Below are 17,078 nucleotides of genomic sequence, written 5' to 3'. Positions count from 1 at the left end.
GCAAGTGGGTAAACACACTTTACAATGTGGTTATGATGTCCTAGAGGCTTCAAGTAGAGTGGCTGCTACGGGATCAGTCATTCACAGACATGCTTGGCTTAGAGAACAAAACTTGCCTGATCATGTGAAAGCTAAACTTCTAGATGCTCCTTTACAAAAGGATGTGCTGTTTGGTACTAATGCTGAGGACATATTACGGAAAATGGAAGAAAAAGCCAAATCCATGCAAACTGTCAAAACTTTTTTCCAGGTCCAACCACCACATTTTAGCAGAAATTGGCCTTCAAAGAACTGGTCCTTTCCAGCCACTGACCAGCCCCAAAGAGGTAGATACAGATGCACAAGGGGCAGAGGGCAATCACAAGGATCATATAGAGGACGACAATGGCAAACTCCAGCACCAAGAGGTGGCGAGGACAGTGCACAACAATACAGGAAGCAAACCCAATGACTCCCTCATTTCCATGCCAAGCGCGTCTCAGCTGGCAGCACCTTTAGGAGGAAAGCTAGCATTATTTGCAAACAATTGGCATATTGTCACAACAGACAAATGGATCCTGGACATTATAAACAGAGGCTACAAATTTCATTTCCACACTCTTCCAAAAATGAAAGGCATGCCAAACCTGCCACAGAATCAAAGGGCAGAGGCACAACTACAAATTTCAAAGCTCTTAAGCATGAGAGCTATTCAAGAGGTACCTTCTCACGGACAAGGTCAAGGTTTTTATTCAAGGCTTTTTCTGGTACCAAGGAAAGGAACCGACTGGAGACCCATTTTGGACTTATCCATCCTAAACACATTTCTACTCGTACCAAAATTCAAGATGCTCACATTACAGCAACTTTTTCCCATGCTGGGCAAGGAGTTTTGGCTGGTAACATTGGACCTCAAGGAGGCATACCTGCATGTCCCAATCAGACAAAGCTGCAGAAGATACCTCAGATTTCTTGCAGGTTCAATCCACTATCAATTCTCTGCATTGCCCTTTGGCTTATCTACTGCGCCCAGAGTATTCACAAAGTGCCTGGCATCAGTGATTGCCTACTGCAGACTTCAAGGGATACAAATTTACCCTTATTTGGACGACTGCCTGATCCAAGCGGACAGCAAGCACATACTTCTGGAACATCTGACATATGTGACACTGCTATTGCATGCTCTGGGATACACAATCAACAAAGAGAAATCAAGGCTAACACCATCTCAGAAAATAACCTTCCTGGGTGCCAACTTGGACACAAACACCCAGATGGCCTATCTTACGCCAGAAAAACAAGGGCAACTATCTCAGTACTTCAAAATACTAGCAAAAAGTACCAGGCTTACTGCAAGGAAAATCCTGCAGGCTCTGGGATTCATGGCATCTTGCATTCTTTTAATCCCATTTGCAAAGATGCATATGAGGAAACTTCAGTGGTACCTAAAAAACCTATGGTCTCAACACAGTCACAGTTTGGAAACAATACTACCAATAATCCCATGTTTGCAAAAGGAATTTCTATGGTGGGCCCAAGCATGTCAAGCAAACACAGGCCTCCCATTCTGCAAGCCACAAGCAGAGCAAGCTATCACAACAGGCGCCTCAGATTACGCTTGGGGGGCGCACATGACGGACAGGTGCATCCAGGGCAAATGGTCCCAAAAAGAAAAGCACCTCCACATCAATCAAAAAGAAATGCTAGCAGTAATAAATGCAATTACAGCTTTCAAGGACTTCCTGCATCCAGGACAATTACTCATAAGAACAGACAACACCACAGTAATGTGGTACATAAACAAACAAGGAGGAACACATTCATACCCCTTGTGCAGACTAGCCATGACCCTTTGGAACTTGGCTCTGGAATGGCAAATCGAACTTCAAGCACAGTACCTGCCAGGATTGGAAAACACACTGGCAGACAAATTAAGCAGAAATGACAGATCCACACGAATGGAAGTTACATCCGCAGGAGTTTGCAGAAATAACCCAAGTGTGGGGGAGGCCAGACATAGATCTTTTTGCCTCTCACAGGAATCATCAATTGGAAAAGTTTTGTTCGAGGACCTTTCATCCAAAGGCCTGGAGAGTGGACGCCCTTTCATTCAGTTGGACAGCATGGACAGTTTACGCATTCCCACCTCTGCCTCTTCTGCCCAAGGTACTTTTGAAAGCAAGAGCAGACAGACCGAAGATGATACTGATTGCTCCAGATTGGCCAAGGCAGCACTGGTACCCATTGCTGAGGAGCCTAACACATACTCCTCTCTGGTCCCTGCCTCTAATGCCACTTCTGCTGACTCAGCACAGTTACAAAACTCTCCACAGTCAGCTGAAAGCACTCAATCTCGCTGCATGGAAAATTCCTTAACACCAGAACAGACCCTACTCTCCAAGGAGGTGCAGGATGTCATTTTGGAGGCCAGAAGACCATCTACTAGAAAAGCTTACTCCGCAAAATGGAAGCGGTTTTGTTCTTGGAATGCGAAAAAGGCCAGGACCCTAGAAAACTGAACTTGCCTCAGGTATTACAGTATCTAGCTGAGCTGCTGAACAGTGGACTTTCATTTTCTTCCATAAAAATCCATGCCTCAGCTATTTCTGCAGAATACAACACGGATCCCCCTTTATTTTCTCACCCACTCTTACGACAGTTCCTCAGAGGGGCTAAGAATATTAGACCACCAAGGAAACAACCAATACCAGCCTGGGATCTTAATTACATACTAGAAAAATTAACATTGCCTCCTTTTGAACCAGCTGCCTCAACAGATTTGCAATATTTGTCCTGGAAAACTGCCTTCCTTCTGGCTATCACTTCAGCTTGTAGAGTTTCGGAATTACAGGCCCTCATGGCGGTGCAGCCCTTTCTCATTTTCCATCAGGACAGGGTCTCCCTTCGCACCAACCCATCATTTATGCCTAAAGTGGTATCTAGGGTAGCTTTAAATCAAGCCATACACCTTCCTACCTTTTACCCCAATCCTCAAAACAAAGGGGAAAGTCTGCTACATTCCTTAGACATCCATAGGCAGCTACGTTACTATTTGGACAGAACAAAGTCCTTCAGGAAATCAGAACAACTCTGTGTCCTATGCTGTATTGTTCAAGGGAAGCCATTTTCCAAGCAGACTATTTCAAAGTGGATAGGCCACTGCATACGGTTTTGTTATTCCTATCATGGGAAATCTGTTCCTACAGGTATCAGATCACACTCCACCAGGGCCACAGCTACCTCTACAGCCTTCCTCAGAGGAGTTCCTACCAAAGATATTCTGGAGGCAGCCACTTGGAGTTCTGTACATACCTTCACAATACACTACCACCTGCCTTTATATTCCAGAACAAGAGCAGGATTTGCCACTGCTGTTTTGCAGGGCATTCTGGCTCAACCCAGTTCCTCCTAGTACCTACCACCCTGTGCGTAACTTTGGGATTCTACCCATCTGTGATTACTGCAGCTGTATGCACGATGAACATAGTACAGTTTCGTACCTACCGTAAATGTTCGAGTGCTAATAGCTGCAGTACAGGTTTCCCTCCCTCCTTCCCCACTTGGTAAAGGCATGGGGCCTAACAACCTCTTCATACAGCCTGACTGGGTTATCCTTCTAAGGTTTATTTGCTTGCAACCGCTGTTTTTGGATTATATTGCATTACATGTATACTCATATAAGCATAATTTATGTATTGCCTTCTTTCGGGGGGCACCTGACATCTGGGGCAAGAAAGACTGAAGAACATGGCGTCGGCTGTGTCTTATATACTCTGGCCTCACTGACGTCAGAAGAGAACGCAACGACAACCGACGCCGGACCAAGACTTTGGAATTCGGCCGACCGAGGGACCGCCTGACGGCAGAAAACCCATCTGCGATTACTGCAGCTGTATTAGCACTCGAACATCTACATTTATGGTAGGTACAAAACTGTACTTTCTGCCAAGAATCCTCTTCTGACAAGGACTCCAGAGTTCTGGACAGATGGGGTAAAAGTGTACACCTGCAATCTTAGTTATCGGAGCACTCTGTTGTCGGTTCCATATGTCAAAATATCAAATGTTTGGAACAATTAAAACAGAATATTGCTACCTTTCCTGACTGTGCCAGTGCCAAAGAGCAGATTTACTGCACTCTGCTTGTCAAGTGGCCAAATACTCATTGCATTGTGGATATGACGCCCTAGAAGCTTCTAGCAGGGCAGCAGTGACAGGATCTGTTGGGAGACCTGCATGGCTGAAGGAACAACCTCTCCCTTATCATGTCAAGTCTAAACTTATTGATGCAGCCCTAGATAAGGGGCGCTTTTTTGGGGGAAAAAGCAGAAGAGGTGCTTAAAAAGATCGAAGACACAGAAAATCTATGCAAACAGTAAAATATTTCTTTCAAGTTCAATTTCCAAGATTCAGTTGAAACTTTCCTCTAAGCTCTGGTCCTTCCCTGCACATAGCAGTCAGGGCCAGGGTAATCCCCGCAGGGACAGACCATCCAGGCCCCTTTCCCAGGGCCAGTAGAGAAGCAAACATTGGACCACTTCCGTTAAGGCAGGGAGTTCTAAGCCAACCTTCTGTGCAAACACTCAATGTCTTCCCCTCCCCCTCTCTCATCAAAAACTAGGAGGAAGGCTTTCCCTTTTCAAAGTCAATTGGCTTTCTGTAACAAAGGACCAGTGGGCCTTAAAAATCATTTCTCAGGGATACACATTCTCTTTCAGCGAACTCCCTATTCCAAGAGGGGTACCCAGACTTGCCTCCAAATCAGTGGGCAGAGGCATTGAAACGGGTCCAAACTCATATCCCAGGGGGCAGTAGAACCTTTCCCCTCAGATCAAACAGGCAAAGGCTTTTATTCCAGACTTTTCCTAGTTCCCAGAAAAGAGGGCACTTGGCGCCCAATGCTGGGTCTTTCCATTCTGAACGTCTCCTGGTCATCCCCAGATTAAAAATGCGAACTGCAGCAGCTGCTGCCTATGCTAACAAAAAAATGCTAACAAAAAATGCCTGAGTAGTGACCCAAGACCTAATAGATGCCTACCTCCACATTCTCATCAGGGAATCATGCAGAAAATTCCTGCACTTCAGAGCAGATTCGCAGCACTTTCAGTTCCCTGCGCTGCCCTTTGGCTTGTCTACTGCTCCCAGAGTGTTTACCAAATGCTTGGCACCAGCCATAGCATTCTTCAGACAGAGAAGTATACAGAATTGACCTTACCTGGATGACTGCCTCATTCAGAGTGCAAAGGAAAGCTGCTCCAGGACTTTCTTTGTCAAATCACTTTAACTTCTGTACGGTTCACTGTCAACAAGAAGAAATCAAAACAAAATCCCACCAGGAGGATTATTTTCTTGGGAGCTGAGGTAGTCAGCATCCTAAATGGACTTCCTATCCCCAGAAGAGCAGAGCTTTCCTGCCTCTCTACCCAACTGACTTCCAAAAGTCCCCTCACTGCGAGGAAATTCCTACAAGCCCTGGGATACATGGCATCTTGCATCCTTCTCATTCCCCTGGGCAGGCTTCACATGACAACTTCAGTGGTATTTAAAAAACCTTTGGTGCCAGCACTCTGTCTCTAGAGGCCCCTCTCCCTCTGATCCCATGTATACGGGCTGAGTTTCTCTGGTGGGCAAAGGCCTGTGCCAGGAACAAGGGTCTTCCCTTCATTCTCCACCCTTCCAGCCAGACCACACCACTGATGCCTCAGACATTGCTTGAGGCGCTCACCTAGCAGGCGGGTGCATCCAGCGTGTTTGGGATGCCCAGCAGCTTCACTTGCACATCATTCAGAAAGAAATGGCACCACTAAAGGCTCTGACGTACTTCAAACCCAAACTCAGGCCAGGGGTTCTGCTTATAAAAACACAGTACCACAGTAATGTGGTATGTCCACAAACTGGGGAACCCAATCTTGCCCCCTGTGTAGGTTAGCCATGAGCCTCTGACTTACAGCCACCTCCATGGGTCTACACCTAATTGCCCAATACCTACCAGGAGTCAACAGCACTCTGGCAGACCACCTAAGCAGAGAGTTACTGGAGCCCCGTGAATGGCAGCTTCACATGGAAATCTTTCTGCAAATCACTCTGGAGTGGGGGACTCCAGAAGTGGATCTCTTTGCCTCGTACCTCAACCACCAGCAGCAAAAGTTCTGTACCAGGGAGTATCACCTCCTAGCATGGAAGGTGGATGCCTTGATCTTCCCCTGGGGACTCCCTCTGTGTACGCCTTCACTCCCCTGCCCCTTATTCACAAGGTACTGATCAGAATAAGGGAGGAGAGACCAAAGGCCATCCTCATTGCTCCAGATTGCCCCAGACAGCATTTGTACCCCTTACTGTGCAACCTAACCTTACATTCCCCCAAGCAGCTTCCCCTGATCTCAGACCTCATGACCCAGGTGAGGGGGAAGATACTGCACCCAGACTTCATCTTTCAGCATGGCTTATACCTTAAAAGCCAGCAAGGAGTCCCTCTTAAGCAAACTGGTCCTAGACATCACAGAGGCCAGAAGGCCCAGCACCAGAAAATCGTATGCAGAGAAATGGAAGATTCTGCTCCTGGAACCAGTCCAAAGGGGGCCAGTACCTCCCATCCTTCCATTCCTCTTGTCTTGGATTACCTAGCTGAGTTGCTCACTAGTGGCCTCTTTTTTTTTTTTTTCTATTAAAATCCATGCCTGTGCCATTTCTACCCATTACGATTCAGACCCACCCCTGTTCTCTCATCCTTTGATTAAGCAATTCCTCAGAGGGGCTTCTTAATATCAGACCTCCCAGAAGGCCTCCCATGCCATCCTGGGACCTGAATTATATTCTAGAAAAAATAACCTTACCTCCTTTCGAACCTGCTTTTTCTGCCGAATTAAAATACCTCACATGGAAGACTGCCTTCTTACTAGCTATCACCTCAGCCAGAAGGGTATCAGAACTTCAGGCTCTCATGGCTGTTGAGCCCTTCATTTTCCATGCAGACAAGGTCTCCCAGAGGACTTAATCCCTCCTTTATGTCCAAGGTGGTATCTGATGTGACCCTCAACCAGGTCATACACCTACCAACCTTCTTTCCCAACCCTCAAAACAAGGGGGAAAGAATTCTACACTCGCCAGACGTGCACAGAGAACTCTGATACTATCTGGACCACACTAAACCATTCAGAAAAACAGACCCACTACTTGTCAGCTTTGCCCCTGGGGCAGAGGGGAAGCCCATTTCCAAACGAACCATTTCCAAATGGATAGCACACCGTATCCATTTCTGCTGCAGACTACATGGGAACCCCGCCAAGTCTGTCCATACCCATTCCATTAGGGCAGCCTCCACTTCCGCAGCCTTCCTCGGAGTCCCCACTTGGAGCATCTTGGAAGCTGTCACCTTGAACTCTGTCCGTGGCTTTACAAAGCTTTTTCTAAGTCTAGGGCACGGTTTGCCTCTGCAGTTCTGCAGGGCCTCCTGACCCATGCCTAAGACTCTTAAGCTATCCTTCACCCCTCTCCTCAGCTTTGGGAATCTTCCCATAGGGGATGACTGAAGCAGTGAAACATAAAGAACATGGTACAGTTGTGTACACTTACCGTAATGTAGTGTACACTTACCATAATGTAGATGTTCGAGTGTATTCACTGTTGCAGTCCTGGTTTCTCCCTCTCCATCCCCCATATAGTGTCTTCCACTAGGGGGCTATAAGCTTTCCATGGTGGCGTTTTGCCACTGGGACCACTTTTCCTTAACTCCTTATGCTTCTGATGGGTTAGGGCAAGAAAAACTGATGTAATGAAGTTGTCTGCCTTGCTTTATATCACTGACGACCTGACGACAGACTACAGCCGACAAAAAAACATCGAGACTGATATTTGGGTTGGCCGAGTGTTACCACAGCAGGGATATTCCCAAAGGTGATGACTGCAACAGTGAATACACTCTAACATCTACATTTCTGTTAGTGTACACAACTGTACTTTCTGTTAGCACAGGCTGCAAGGCATTCCACAAACTGTGGCTATGGTACAGTGGAAATTCCCTATGTGGCAGCAACAAGGTCAGGTATTTGTGGTTGTCGTGCTTGAAAATAGCCTCTGTGATATCTGACTGAGAATCCTCTAGGTGCCTTTGGATAAAGGAAAGTCCTTTTTGGTCCTGGTCCACTCCTCAAGGAGATGTCCTAAAGACTAGGTTAAATGTTAAAAGTATGCAGACAGTCAAGCAGCTTTTTCATAGTCTGGCATCTAAAATTCAGCAGGGGGGACTACTGAACTCTTGTCCTTTCTGCTAGCGAAGGCAAATTTATGCCTATGAAGGGAGAGTGATGAAAGTGCAGAAAATAAGCAAACCTTAAGAATTTTCACTGTCAGGGCCATGATTTACCAAAGTAGCTTAGCCATTCTGCACCCCCCCCCCAAATTCTGAACAGTCTACCACCCGTTTGGGAGAGGAGGGTTTCTAGGATTGTATATCAGATGGTAGGATAGGGCATTCAGGACCAGTGGGTTTTGAATGTCATTTTTTAAACACCACTTACTTAAAACAGACATTAATTGAAAAGAAAACCGTGATAACATTTTTCATTTACATGCATTATGCATAGATTTTCTTTACAACTCTCATTTAGTCCAGTATTACATAAATTGTTTAATTCATGCTGTACCTTAACTTGCTGCTCCTGAGCATTATTTTGCTTGTATTGTTCACAGATTCCATTTTTCTATCTAATTTGCTCCTTCCCTTTACAAAAGTTTCCATTTCCAGTTTTTCGCAGTTTTCATAACTTCATATAGTGGGTTTAGATTTTGATTTCCATTTTCTAGCAGTTGCTTTTTTTGGCAGCTATTAGAATTAAACTTAAGGCTATTCTGTGTCTGGGAGTTGAGATCATGTGCACCAGCGCAGAAGAATTATTACCTAGTTACAGCCATTCGCGCCCCCCCCCCCCAATATTTCTGACAGTGTGTTCTGTTGGGAATGTTTAAAATCTGCCAACTCTTTGCACCCGGGGGGGGTGGAAGTCTGCTTGGGATGTAAAAATATTTATGCAAACACTTTCAAGCAACAATTGTAAACCTTCTGGACTTTGTCACACAAGTCGGAGCTGTACATATGTTGTATTTTGTTTTATTTTATTTTCTAAGTACAAGGTTAAAGCAGTCCAAAGTTTATTGGTAATCCTCTTAAAAGATTGGGTAACTCTGGATGTCATTCATATTTTATTTATTTTTATTCACATTTAACTGGGTTTGTCCAGCTGGGCTTGTGGTCCATTTTCAGTGGAGACCTGAGGAGGAAAGCTCCAAGAAAAAAAAGTTTACAGAGAATCAAACATTTGAGTTAAAAATATGGTCAAAATCAGTTATACAAGAACGTTGGTGAGAGCAGAAATGCAAACACATCGTAATATACATATCAATATTTTTACAGACTAAAAATATATTTACATATTTACAAAGAGTTATTCCACTTTTACTTGGGGCTTCCTGCCTGCGGAAACTTGGAGTCATCCTGAATACTATAGCTTTTATCTTTGCCCATGGCCTGATGGACTTCTTCCCCTTCTGAGGTTTGGATGTTTGTGTAAAGGGTAGTTGGCTGGCACCATCTTCAATTCATTCTTGCTCCAGTCCAGTGGATCTTTCATTTCATTATCTTATAAAAGCTTGCTGGCACATTTGGCAGTTAGCCCCCTGAGCATCAGAACAAACTACCGTAGTCGTGTGGAGCATAAACAAGGTGGCACTCTACAGCTAGTCTGTAAAGTAGGCAAGATACAGATGTGAGAGGCAGCACAAAACTCTGAGCTAACCTCCGTGCAGGTCTTTCTCTGACTCCAATGCATGAATATTGAAAAGTCTTTCTAGTTTGTCAAGGTACTAGTAAGACTCCAGTGCTGTTGTGTAGAGAACCCAGATGACCCGGGTTCAGTTAGTGGCTTGGTTGTCTGAGGTGTTTGACAGGTGAGGATAGGTGTGCGTATTTGGGTGGAGGCATGTCCAGAGTGCACATGATATTTCCTTGGAGATTGTGGAAACTACTGTGGTGCACTGCTGAAGGGTGGTCATTGAAGCTAGTTAACGTTGGCCTTTGTGGAAGTGAGGGCAGTCATTGATGCCTCCTAATGTTACTAGTGTGCAAGGGTGGGGATTAAGTTGAGAACCCTGTGACAACAGTATAACACTGTCCCAGCATGCCTCTATCTCCCCTGTGGCCCCAACCCTTGTAGAGAGTCGAGGGGCGTCAGTTTATGTAGACATAGGAAACAAGGAAAAGAACTGGGATCAGCTGCATGGCGAATAGTGCAGAAGGTCATTTTGCTTCTCTAGAAAATACAGTTCAAGTAGTTCTGTTCCAGGTGCCCACAATCCTTTTCTTTACCTCACCTATTTGTTTGTCCTTGCTTTTCGTTCATCCGTAGGAGTTATTTCTACTCCGCTGTTTTTCAAATTGCTGGCACAGCAGTGGAATATTGGACATGTGCTGCACTCCTGAGTATGTTGCTTTTTTTGTTGACATCAGCTGTGAGTTGCTACAACAAACCAAGCTTTAGCAAGATAATTAGAAGAACCCCTGCCCATGTTTTTGTTGGAGCGAAGCACATGATGTGTCTGTAGTCTATGGCTGAAAAGTTCCTTGGTCTGAGAGTGCAGATGTCACATTTAATGCCCCTGCTTTATGGCATTACGTGTGATGTCCCACACAGCTGCAACACCCAACCTGAAGCTGTTGTATAGGAGCAGACGTACTGGTCGCCTGCGGCGGGAAATTGCACAACAAGAATACTGCAACATGGAAGAGGACATCTATGGTTATGGTAAGAATTTACAAAACAATTTTTTACCTGATGCTCTGGCTAGATTATCCCAGCAGTGTAAATACTATATTGAGTCTCCAAGAGGAGGCCACCAGTCTTAAGGGGCTAACCTGGTGAACAAAGGACAAATGTTGCAAAAGATTAAGGAAGACAGGCTGAAGATTTTAATTTCCTTCTGACCTGGCCAGCACTGGTCCTTCCTGCTAAGACTTGCCAGAGAAAAACTACTGGTGCTACTCCAACATGTAGCCATTCAGTTTCAGGACAGGTTTATCATATATTCCAACCTGAAGATGTAGGGCTCATCCCCTCCAGTCGCATGTTTTCTGAGGACATTTTTAACATTGGGGTAGGCAAAAAAAAAATGTGGAGGGCGTTATCCCACTAGCGCCTGAACAGGCTGGTAACCCATTTAAGCTCTGTCTGTGGCTCTCAATTGGCTGTTGCACATTTTTAAAGCAGGCTTGTTTTAGGCATCAGTCAGGGTACATGCATAGGCTATATTTGCAACTAAATCTTCCTGTGATTTGGTTTTGATGTGTAGTAGTGTCTATGGCTGTAACATTGATTTCACGATTAACATGACAAATTTATTGGAACCACAGAGATGGTAAAAGAAAAACAAAGGCTTTCTTTTTGTTACCCATAAACTAATAAAATCTAAAACACGAGTGCCTTCAGACAAATGACATTACCTTAGTAAAACAAAACCCTGGTAGGCCAGGTCAGCAGCTTATTTGGATAAAATCTGCTACTAAATGAGGTTCCAAATGGATAGTTTACTGCTTGCAGCAGAACAGTCCTTTTTTTTTTTTTTTTTTTTGGGGGGGGGGGGTGCATCCTCCCGTAAGACATCCATGAGGTACATACACTTCCACTCAGTGCTGTAGATTAGGCATTCAGTCTGGAGCCAGGCAGCTTTGCTGTTGGATCTTGGCTAACTACCTAGCGCTGGTGGGGGGTTTATTTGGGCAGTAGTCTTAGCTTGATTGCGAAAGTGATCCATAAAAAGAATTTAGTACACTTACGCCATTGTGATGGTTGGGGAGTCACTGCCATTCACCATTTGCTAGTGCTCCCTGAAGACTACATTTTTGCAAATGTTGGAACTTGTATGGCTCAGGTTATTGTAGGAACCCCTCTCATGTGCACTTCATCTGCTCTGGGAAAGATCTTAAGATAGCAAGGCTTAATGCCATCTTTGTAGAAAACAGCATGAGGTAGTCCTGGGGTGGGGTGTGCACTTAGCTCAGATTCTGGCAGGTTATTGAGACTTCATCTACTTTAGAGATCTTCGTTGCACAATTGTACTTAGTAAAAAAAATCTACAGTTTTGTCTAGCTTGGTAGATAGGCAAAGATCTCTGTTATTACAGTTTGTCTGGCTTGATAACTCATTTCTAGTTTTCCACTTTTATTTTTCACGTTATTGAATTTGTACAGAGAAGGACTTGGTGCTTGTGTCTAAGTATTTACTATGGCTTTTTCATTGTATAACTGTTGCGATTCTCTCTTCTGGCAGGGACCTGGATTCAACAAGGCCACCTCTGAGTGAGGCAGAGTTTGAGGAGATCATGAACAGAAATCGAGCAATCTCTAGTAGTGCCATTTCCAGGGCTGTTTCTGATGCAAGTGCTGGTCAGTAGTGCTGCTTTTAAGTAGTTTAGTAGACTTTTATTCACTGCCCTTTTCCTCGTTTTTCATTATAGAGGTTTGTTAGCCAGTTTTGTTGCCAGTGGTGGTTAAATTTGCATGTTTATTCCATTTCACACTTGTTTAGATATTTTGATGTGATCGTAAAAAGCACAGGCAGGGAATACCTCATGCAAAACAAATACTTGTGTCCTGTTCATCTGGTCCGTATGAGCTGACTAATAGATCATTTGTCTCCTCTGGCATTACCAATGCTACAGCTTTTAAAGCTAGTTTAAAACTTTCCCACCCATAATCCCCTTATGTGGCATTACTCCACAGATCTTGTCACTTTTGCATATGGATGGATCATTGTTCAGCAAATTGTAAATTTTTTTTTAGCAAAAAAAAACTGAATAACTTCTACGTTTTGAGATTTTTAGTTCCTATGTTGAATATATACTCAGTTTCACTTTTTTGGGGGACTTGTCCCTTTTTTCTTGGGTCGCATAGGTGGAAGGCCTGCAAAACTACTTTGAAGTTGCTAATCCCTTTTAGAGCATATTCCCATGCTTAAGTTGAGTGTGCTTGATCAGTCTTCACATTACTGGTCCTTTATAGTTGTGGTCTATACTTTACTAACAGTGTAATTTTTTTTCTGTTTTAAGTTTGTGCCTGCTTTTTATTTTAAACATGATTATATCTTAAAAGAGCTTCAGGAAGTAGAAGATGGCCTCCTAGTCAAATGTTGCAGTATTCATAACAGTAGGGGGTGATAGGGTTTTGATCCCCTACAGACACCTATACTCAGGGGATGTACTGAATGTTCTGCAGGAGGCCAGAAAACCTAGTACTAGGAGAAACTGTGTATCCAATGGAACAGATTCTCTCCCACTGGTGTCAACGGAAAAACCAGGACCCTCTACCTCGATTCCTATAGTCCTTTCCTATTTGTGTGAGCTGCTGCACGCAGGACTAACACATTTCATACGTCAAAGTGCATTTATCTGCTATCTCTGCCTGTCTGCCAATCTCCCCTCCTCTGGCTTCTAGACTGGAGGCCAAACATTTTTCCTCATGGGAGTGCTTCATCTCAGGCTTCCCAGGAAAAACCTGCCCCTCCCCCTTGGGATCTTAACTTTGTACTAGAAAAACTTACATTGCCACACTTTGAGCCAGCTCATTCAGTATCCCTAAAGGTTAGCACACTAAAAACAGTTCTACTAGTGGCCCTTACATCCGCTAGGAAGGTATCTGAGATCCAAGCCGTCAAGGTTACCTCTTTCTTACCTTATTTTCCACAAGGATAGAGTTGCCCTAAGGACCAACCCTTCTTTTATGCCGAAGGTGGTTAATTAGCTTTCACTAAACCAGGCCATCAATCTCCCAGATTTTTGCCCTCAACCACAAAATTTCTCGGAAAGGAGACTCCATTCCTTGGATGTCCAGACAATTGAGTTACTATTTAGACAAAGGTAAACTTATCAAAAAATCAGATCAACTTTGTCTCCTTCCATCCCAGAGCCCTAGGGAAGGCAGTCTCCAAGCAAACCATTTCCTCATGGATTTCTAAATCCATTAACCTATGCTACTCCTTCCATGGAAAATCCCTACACGGACAAGTCAAACCTCACTCTACCATGGCAGCTGTTTCCTCAGCTGCCTTTTTCAAAGGAATTGACTACGCTTCCATCCTGGAAGCTGTCACTTGGACTTCTGTCTACACCTTCACCAGACATTACAAACTGGACCTAGTCTCTAGAGCTAGGGCAGGGCTTTCCAGGTCTATCCTCCAAGGGTCATTGACCAGGCAACCCAATCCTCCACCCAAAACCATGTCTGAAAGCTCTGGTACTGTCCCTACTGATGTCCTTCAAGGATGCATCTGCAGTCATAACAAATGGGTTGTCCTGTCGTCAGGCAGCCCTTCGGTTGGCCGGATTTCAAAGTCTGGGTCCGGCTTCGGCTGATGTCGCACTTCACCCGACGTCATCTCTGCTGGTCTTCGGGTATAAAGGCATCAGCCGACGCCATTTTCCTCAGTCTTTCTTGCCGCGTGGCGCCCGAAGCAGAAGCTGTTCGCAAGTGCCGGTCGGTCAGATCCAGAGATTACTACTACCGAATACTACTTCGAAGACTTCTAAAAGCTAAGTACCCGTTGGGGGACTCTTTCTTGCCTCAGCCGATGTCAGAAAAAGTAAATAACTGTTTAACTTGTGGGAAACAAATACCTCATAAAGATTTCCACTCTTACTGCCTACCTTGTTTAGGCCCAGACCACGACGTAGCAGCCTGTTTAGCCTGTGCTTCCTTCAACCGACGAACGCTTATGCGTCGGTCGGAGTTTGCTGAACAGTTTTTCGGCTCAGATTTTGCGTACATTATGCCGTCGGATCCTCCGACTACCCAAATTGTTAAAAACCGCAAAGAAAAAGACCGACACTCGCGGTCCGCGGTTTCGGCCGAAACCACGGTTAAGCAAGCCACGAGTGTCTCGGTTTCGGCCGAAACCGAGAAAACGGGTCAATCTTCAGCCGAATCCATGACTACTACTGAGGCTCCTGCTACCTTAGTTGAATCGGCCCCTGAAGTTTTGCCTACTACTGTGGTTCCTAGTGAATTATCAGACACCATCCCTTTGGATGTCTCTACCCCAGCACGTGGTGCTGCTAGGCCTCCTGCAGCCATGTCTATTAAGGCCTTTGCCAGGGCTAAAGCAGCCAAAACTGTTAAATCAGTGCCTGTTAAGCCCTCCTCACATAGGCCCACTTCTAGTTCACAAATGCTTACTCTGGCAGAGGATTTAATATCCTTAATTAGGGGATCCCAATCTCACCCAGACAGGGCCTCTCAGCCTCCAGAAAAGAGACCTAGAGCAGAGCCCCCCGAGCCAGTGTCCTCTGATTCTTCGGATGACTCAGACATTACAGATCAGCCAGAGGCTCCTTTTTCTACTTATGAAGATTCCGATGCTGAAGAATCCATTCCATCTGCCTCTCCACCAGAGGAATTTTCCTTTGGGGAAACCTTACATGCCATGAGAGAACAATTCCAATGGCAGGGACAAGATTTCTCAGATTCAAGAAAAAGGCTTAGGACCTTTCTGCACTTACCACAACATAGGCCCTTAGCTATACCTCCAGTTCTGCCTGTTGTGGATGATGCATTTAATGATGTTTGCACTGCTCCTGATACTTTACCTCCAGCCCCTGCCAAACCAGATAGATTTTACAGGGTGCCAGACACTCATCACCACCTATACAAGGCCCCACTTGCAGATCCTGAGACTATATCCCAGGGGCCTAAGGCAGTAGCCTCGACCTCAGCAAAAACCCTCTCCTTCTGAAAGGGAATCCAGGTCCTTAGAGAGATGGGGGGGAAAAGTTTACACCTCTGCTACTCTCTCAGCTAGAGCTTTAAACTGTCAGTTTCATATGATCCAATACCAAGAGTTTATGCTTGATCAGTTAACTAAGAAGCTGTCCTCTGATGACTCCTTAGATAAGAAATATGTTTTAGAAATGGTGAATAACATTCAGCAGGTTAGTAACCATTCTTTAAAATGTGGCTATGATGCACTGGAGGCTTTATTTAGATCAGCCATGACTGGCACAGTGATAAGAAGGCATGCATGGTTGAAAGAACAGGTCTTGCCGGATCATGTTAAAGCAAAGCTGTTAGATGCTCCTATGGATAAGGCCAGTCTATTTGGTACCCCTGCTCAGCTGCTCCTATGGATAAGGCCAGTCTATTTGGTACCCCTGCTCAGCAAGTAATGAAGAAAATGGAAGAGAAGGCAAAATCTGTACAAACAGTTAAGGATTTCTTACAGGTTCAGCCCCCAAGGTTTAGCAGGAACTGGCCTGCCAAAAATTGGTCCTTTCCAGACTCCTCAAAATCTCAGAGGCAGGAATAGACGCTCTAGAGGCAGAAATCAATCCAGAGGAGGTGCCTACAGAGGACGCCAGTGGCAAGGCAATAACCAGCGAGGCACAGACACGACCACTGCCACTGCAACAGGACAATCACAGTGACTTGGCTCTGACACCGCCTACCAGGGAGCAAATAGCAGCACCTTTAGGCGGAAAGTTAGCCTTATTTTCGAAAAATTGGCACTATATCACAAAAGACAAGTGGATTTTGCAAACCATAGACCAAGGCTACAGGTTCCACTTCCACACCTTACCAGTAAAAAGAGGAATGCCAAACCTACCTCCAAATCAAAAAACAGAAGCTCTAAAGCAGATAGCTCAATTAACAAAGATGAGAGCTGTGGAAAGAGTACCAATAACAGAACAGGGCAAAGGATTCTACTCCAGACTCTTCCTAGTACCAAGAAAAGAGAAAAGTTGGAGACCTATTCTCGACCTGTCCGCCTTAAACAAATGCATCATTGTCCCAAAATTCAAAATGCTGACCCTACAGCAACTTCTTCCCATGCTGGGCAAGGAGTGTTGGCTGGTAACTCTAGATCTCAAGGAGGCATACCTGCACGTCCCCATACGACCAAATTGCAGAAGATACCTCAGATTTCTTGCAGGATCAGAGCATTATCAATTCTCAGCATTGCCCTTTGGCTTATCTACTGCGCCCAGAGTATTCACAAAATGCCTGGCATCAGTAATCGCTCATTGCAGGCTACAGGGAATCCAAATTTATCCATACCTGGACGA

The 17,078-nt window shown here is 44.9% G+C and overlaps 1 protein-coding gene across 10 annotated transcripts in view; it reads left to right on the top strand.

Moving 5' to 3' along the window:
• The window catches only part of CPSF6 (cleavage and polyadenylation specific factor 6), a 1,684,023-nt gene that overhangs the window by 664,105 nt on the left and 1,002,840 nt on the right, over positions 1-17,078 (top strand). For all 10 annotated transcript variants that reach the window (XM_044088012.1, XM_044088011.1, XM_044088009.1 and 7 more), the window contains one exon: positions 12,296-12,411. In XM_044088012.1, coding sequence (XP_043943947.1) covers positions 12,296-12,411 — 116 coding nt within the window. The remainder of the gene's footprint in view (positions 1-12,295; positions 12,412-17,078) is intronic.

This window comes from Protopterus annectens, chromosome 11.part0 (genome assembly GCF_019279795.1).
Source record: "Protopterus annectens isolate FY-2018-M chromosome 11.part0, PAN1.0, whole genome shotgun sequence".
NCBI classification, from domain to species: domain Eukaryota; kingdom Metazoa; phylum Chordata; order Ceratodontiformes; family Protopteridae; genus Protopterus; species Protopterus annectens.
This window is presented reverse-complemented; position numbering and strand designations above follow the sequence as displayed.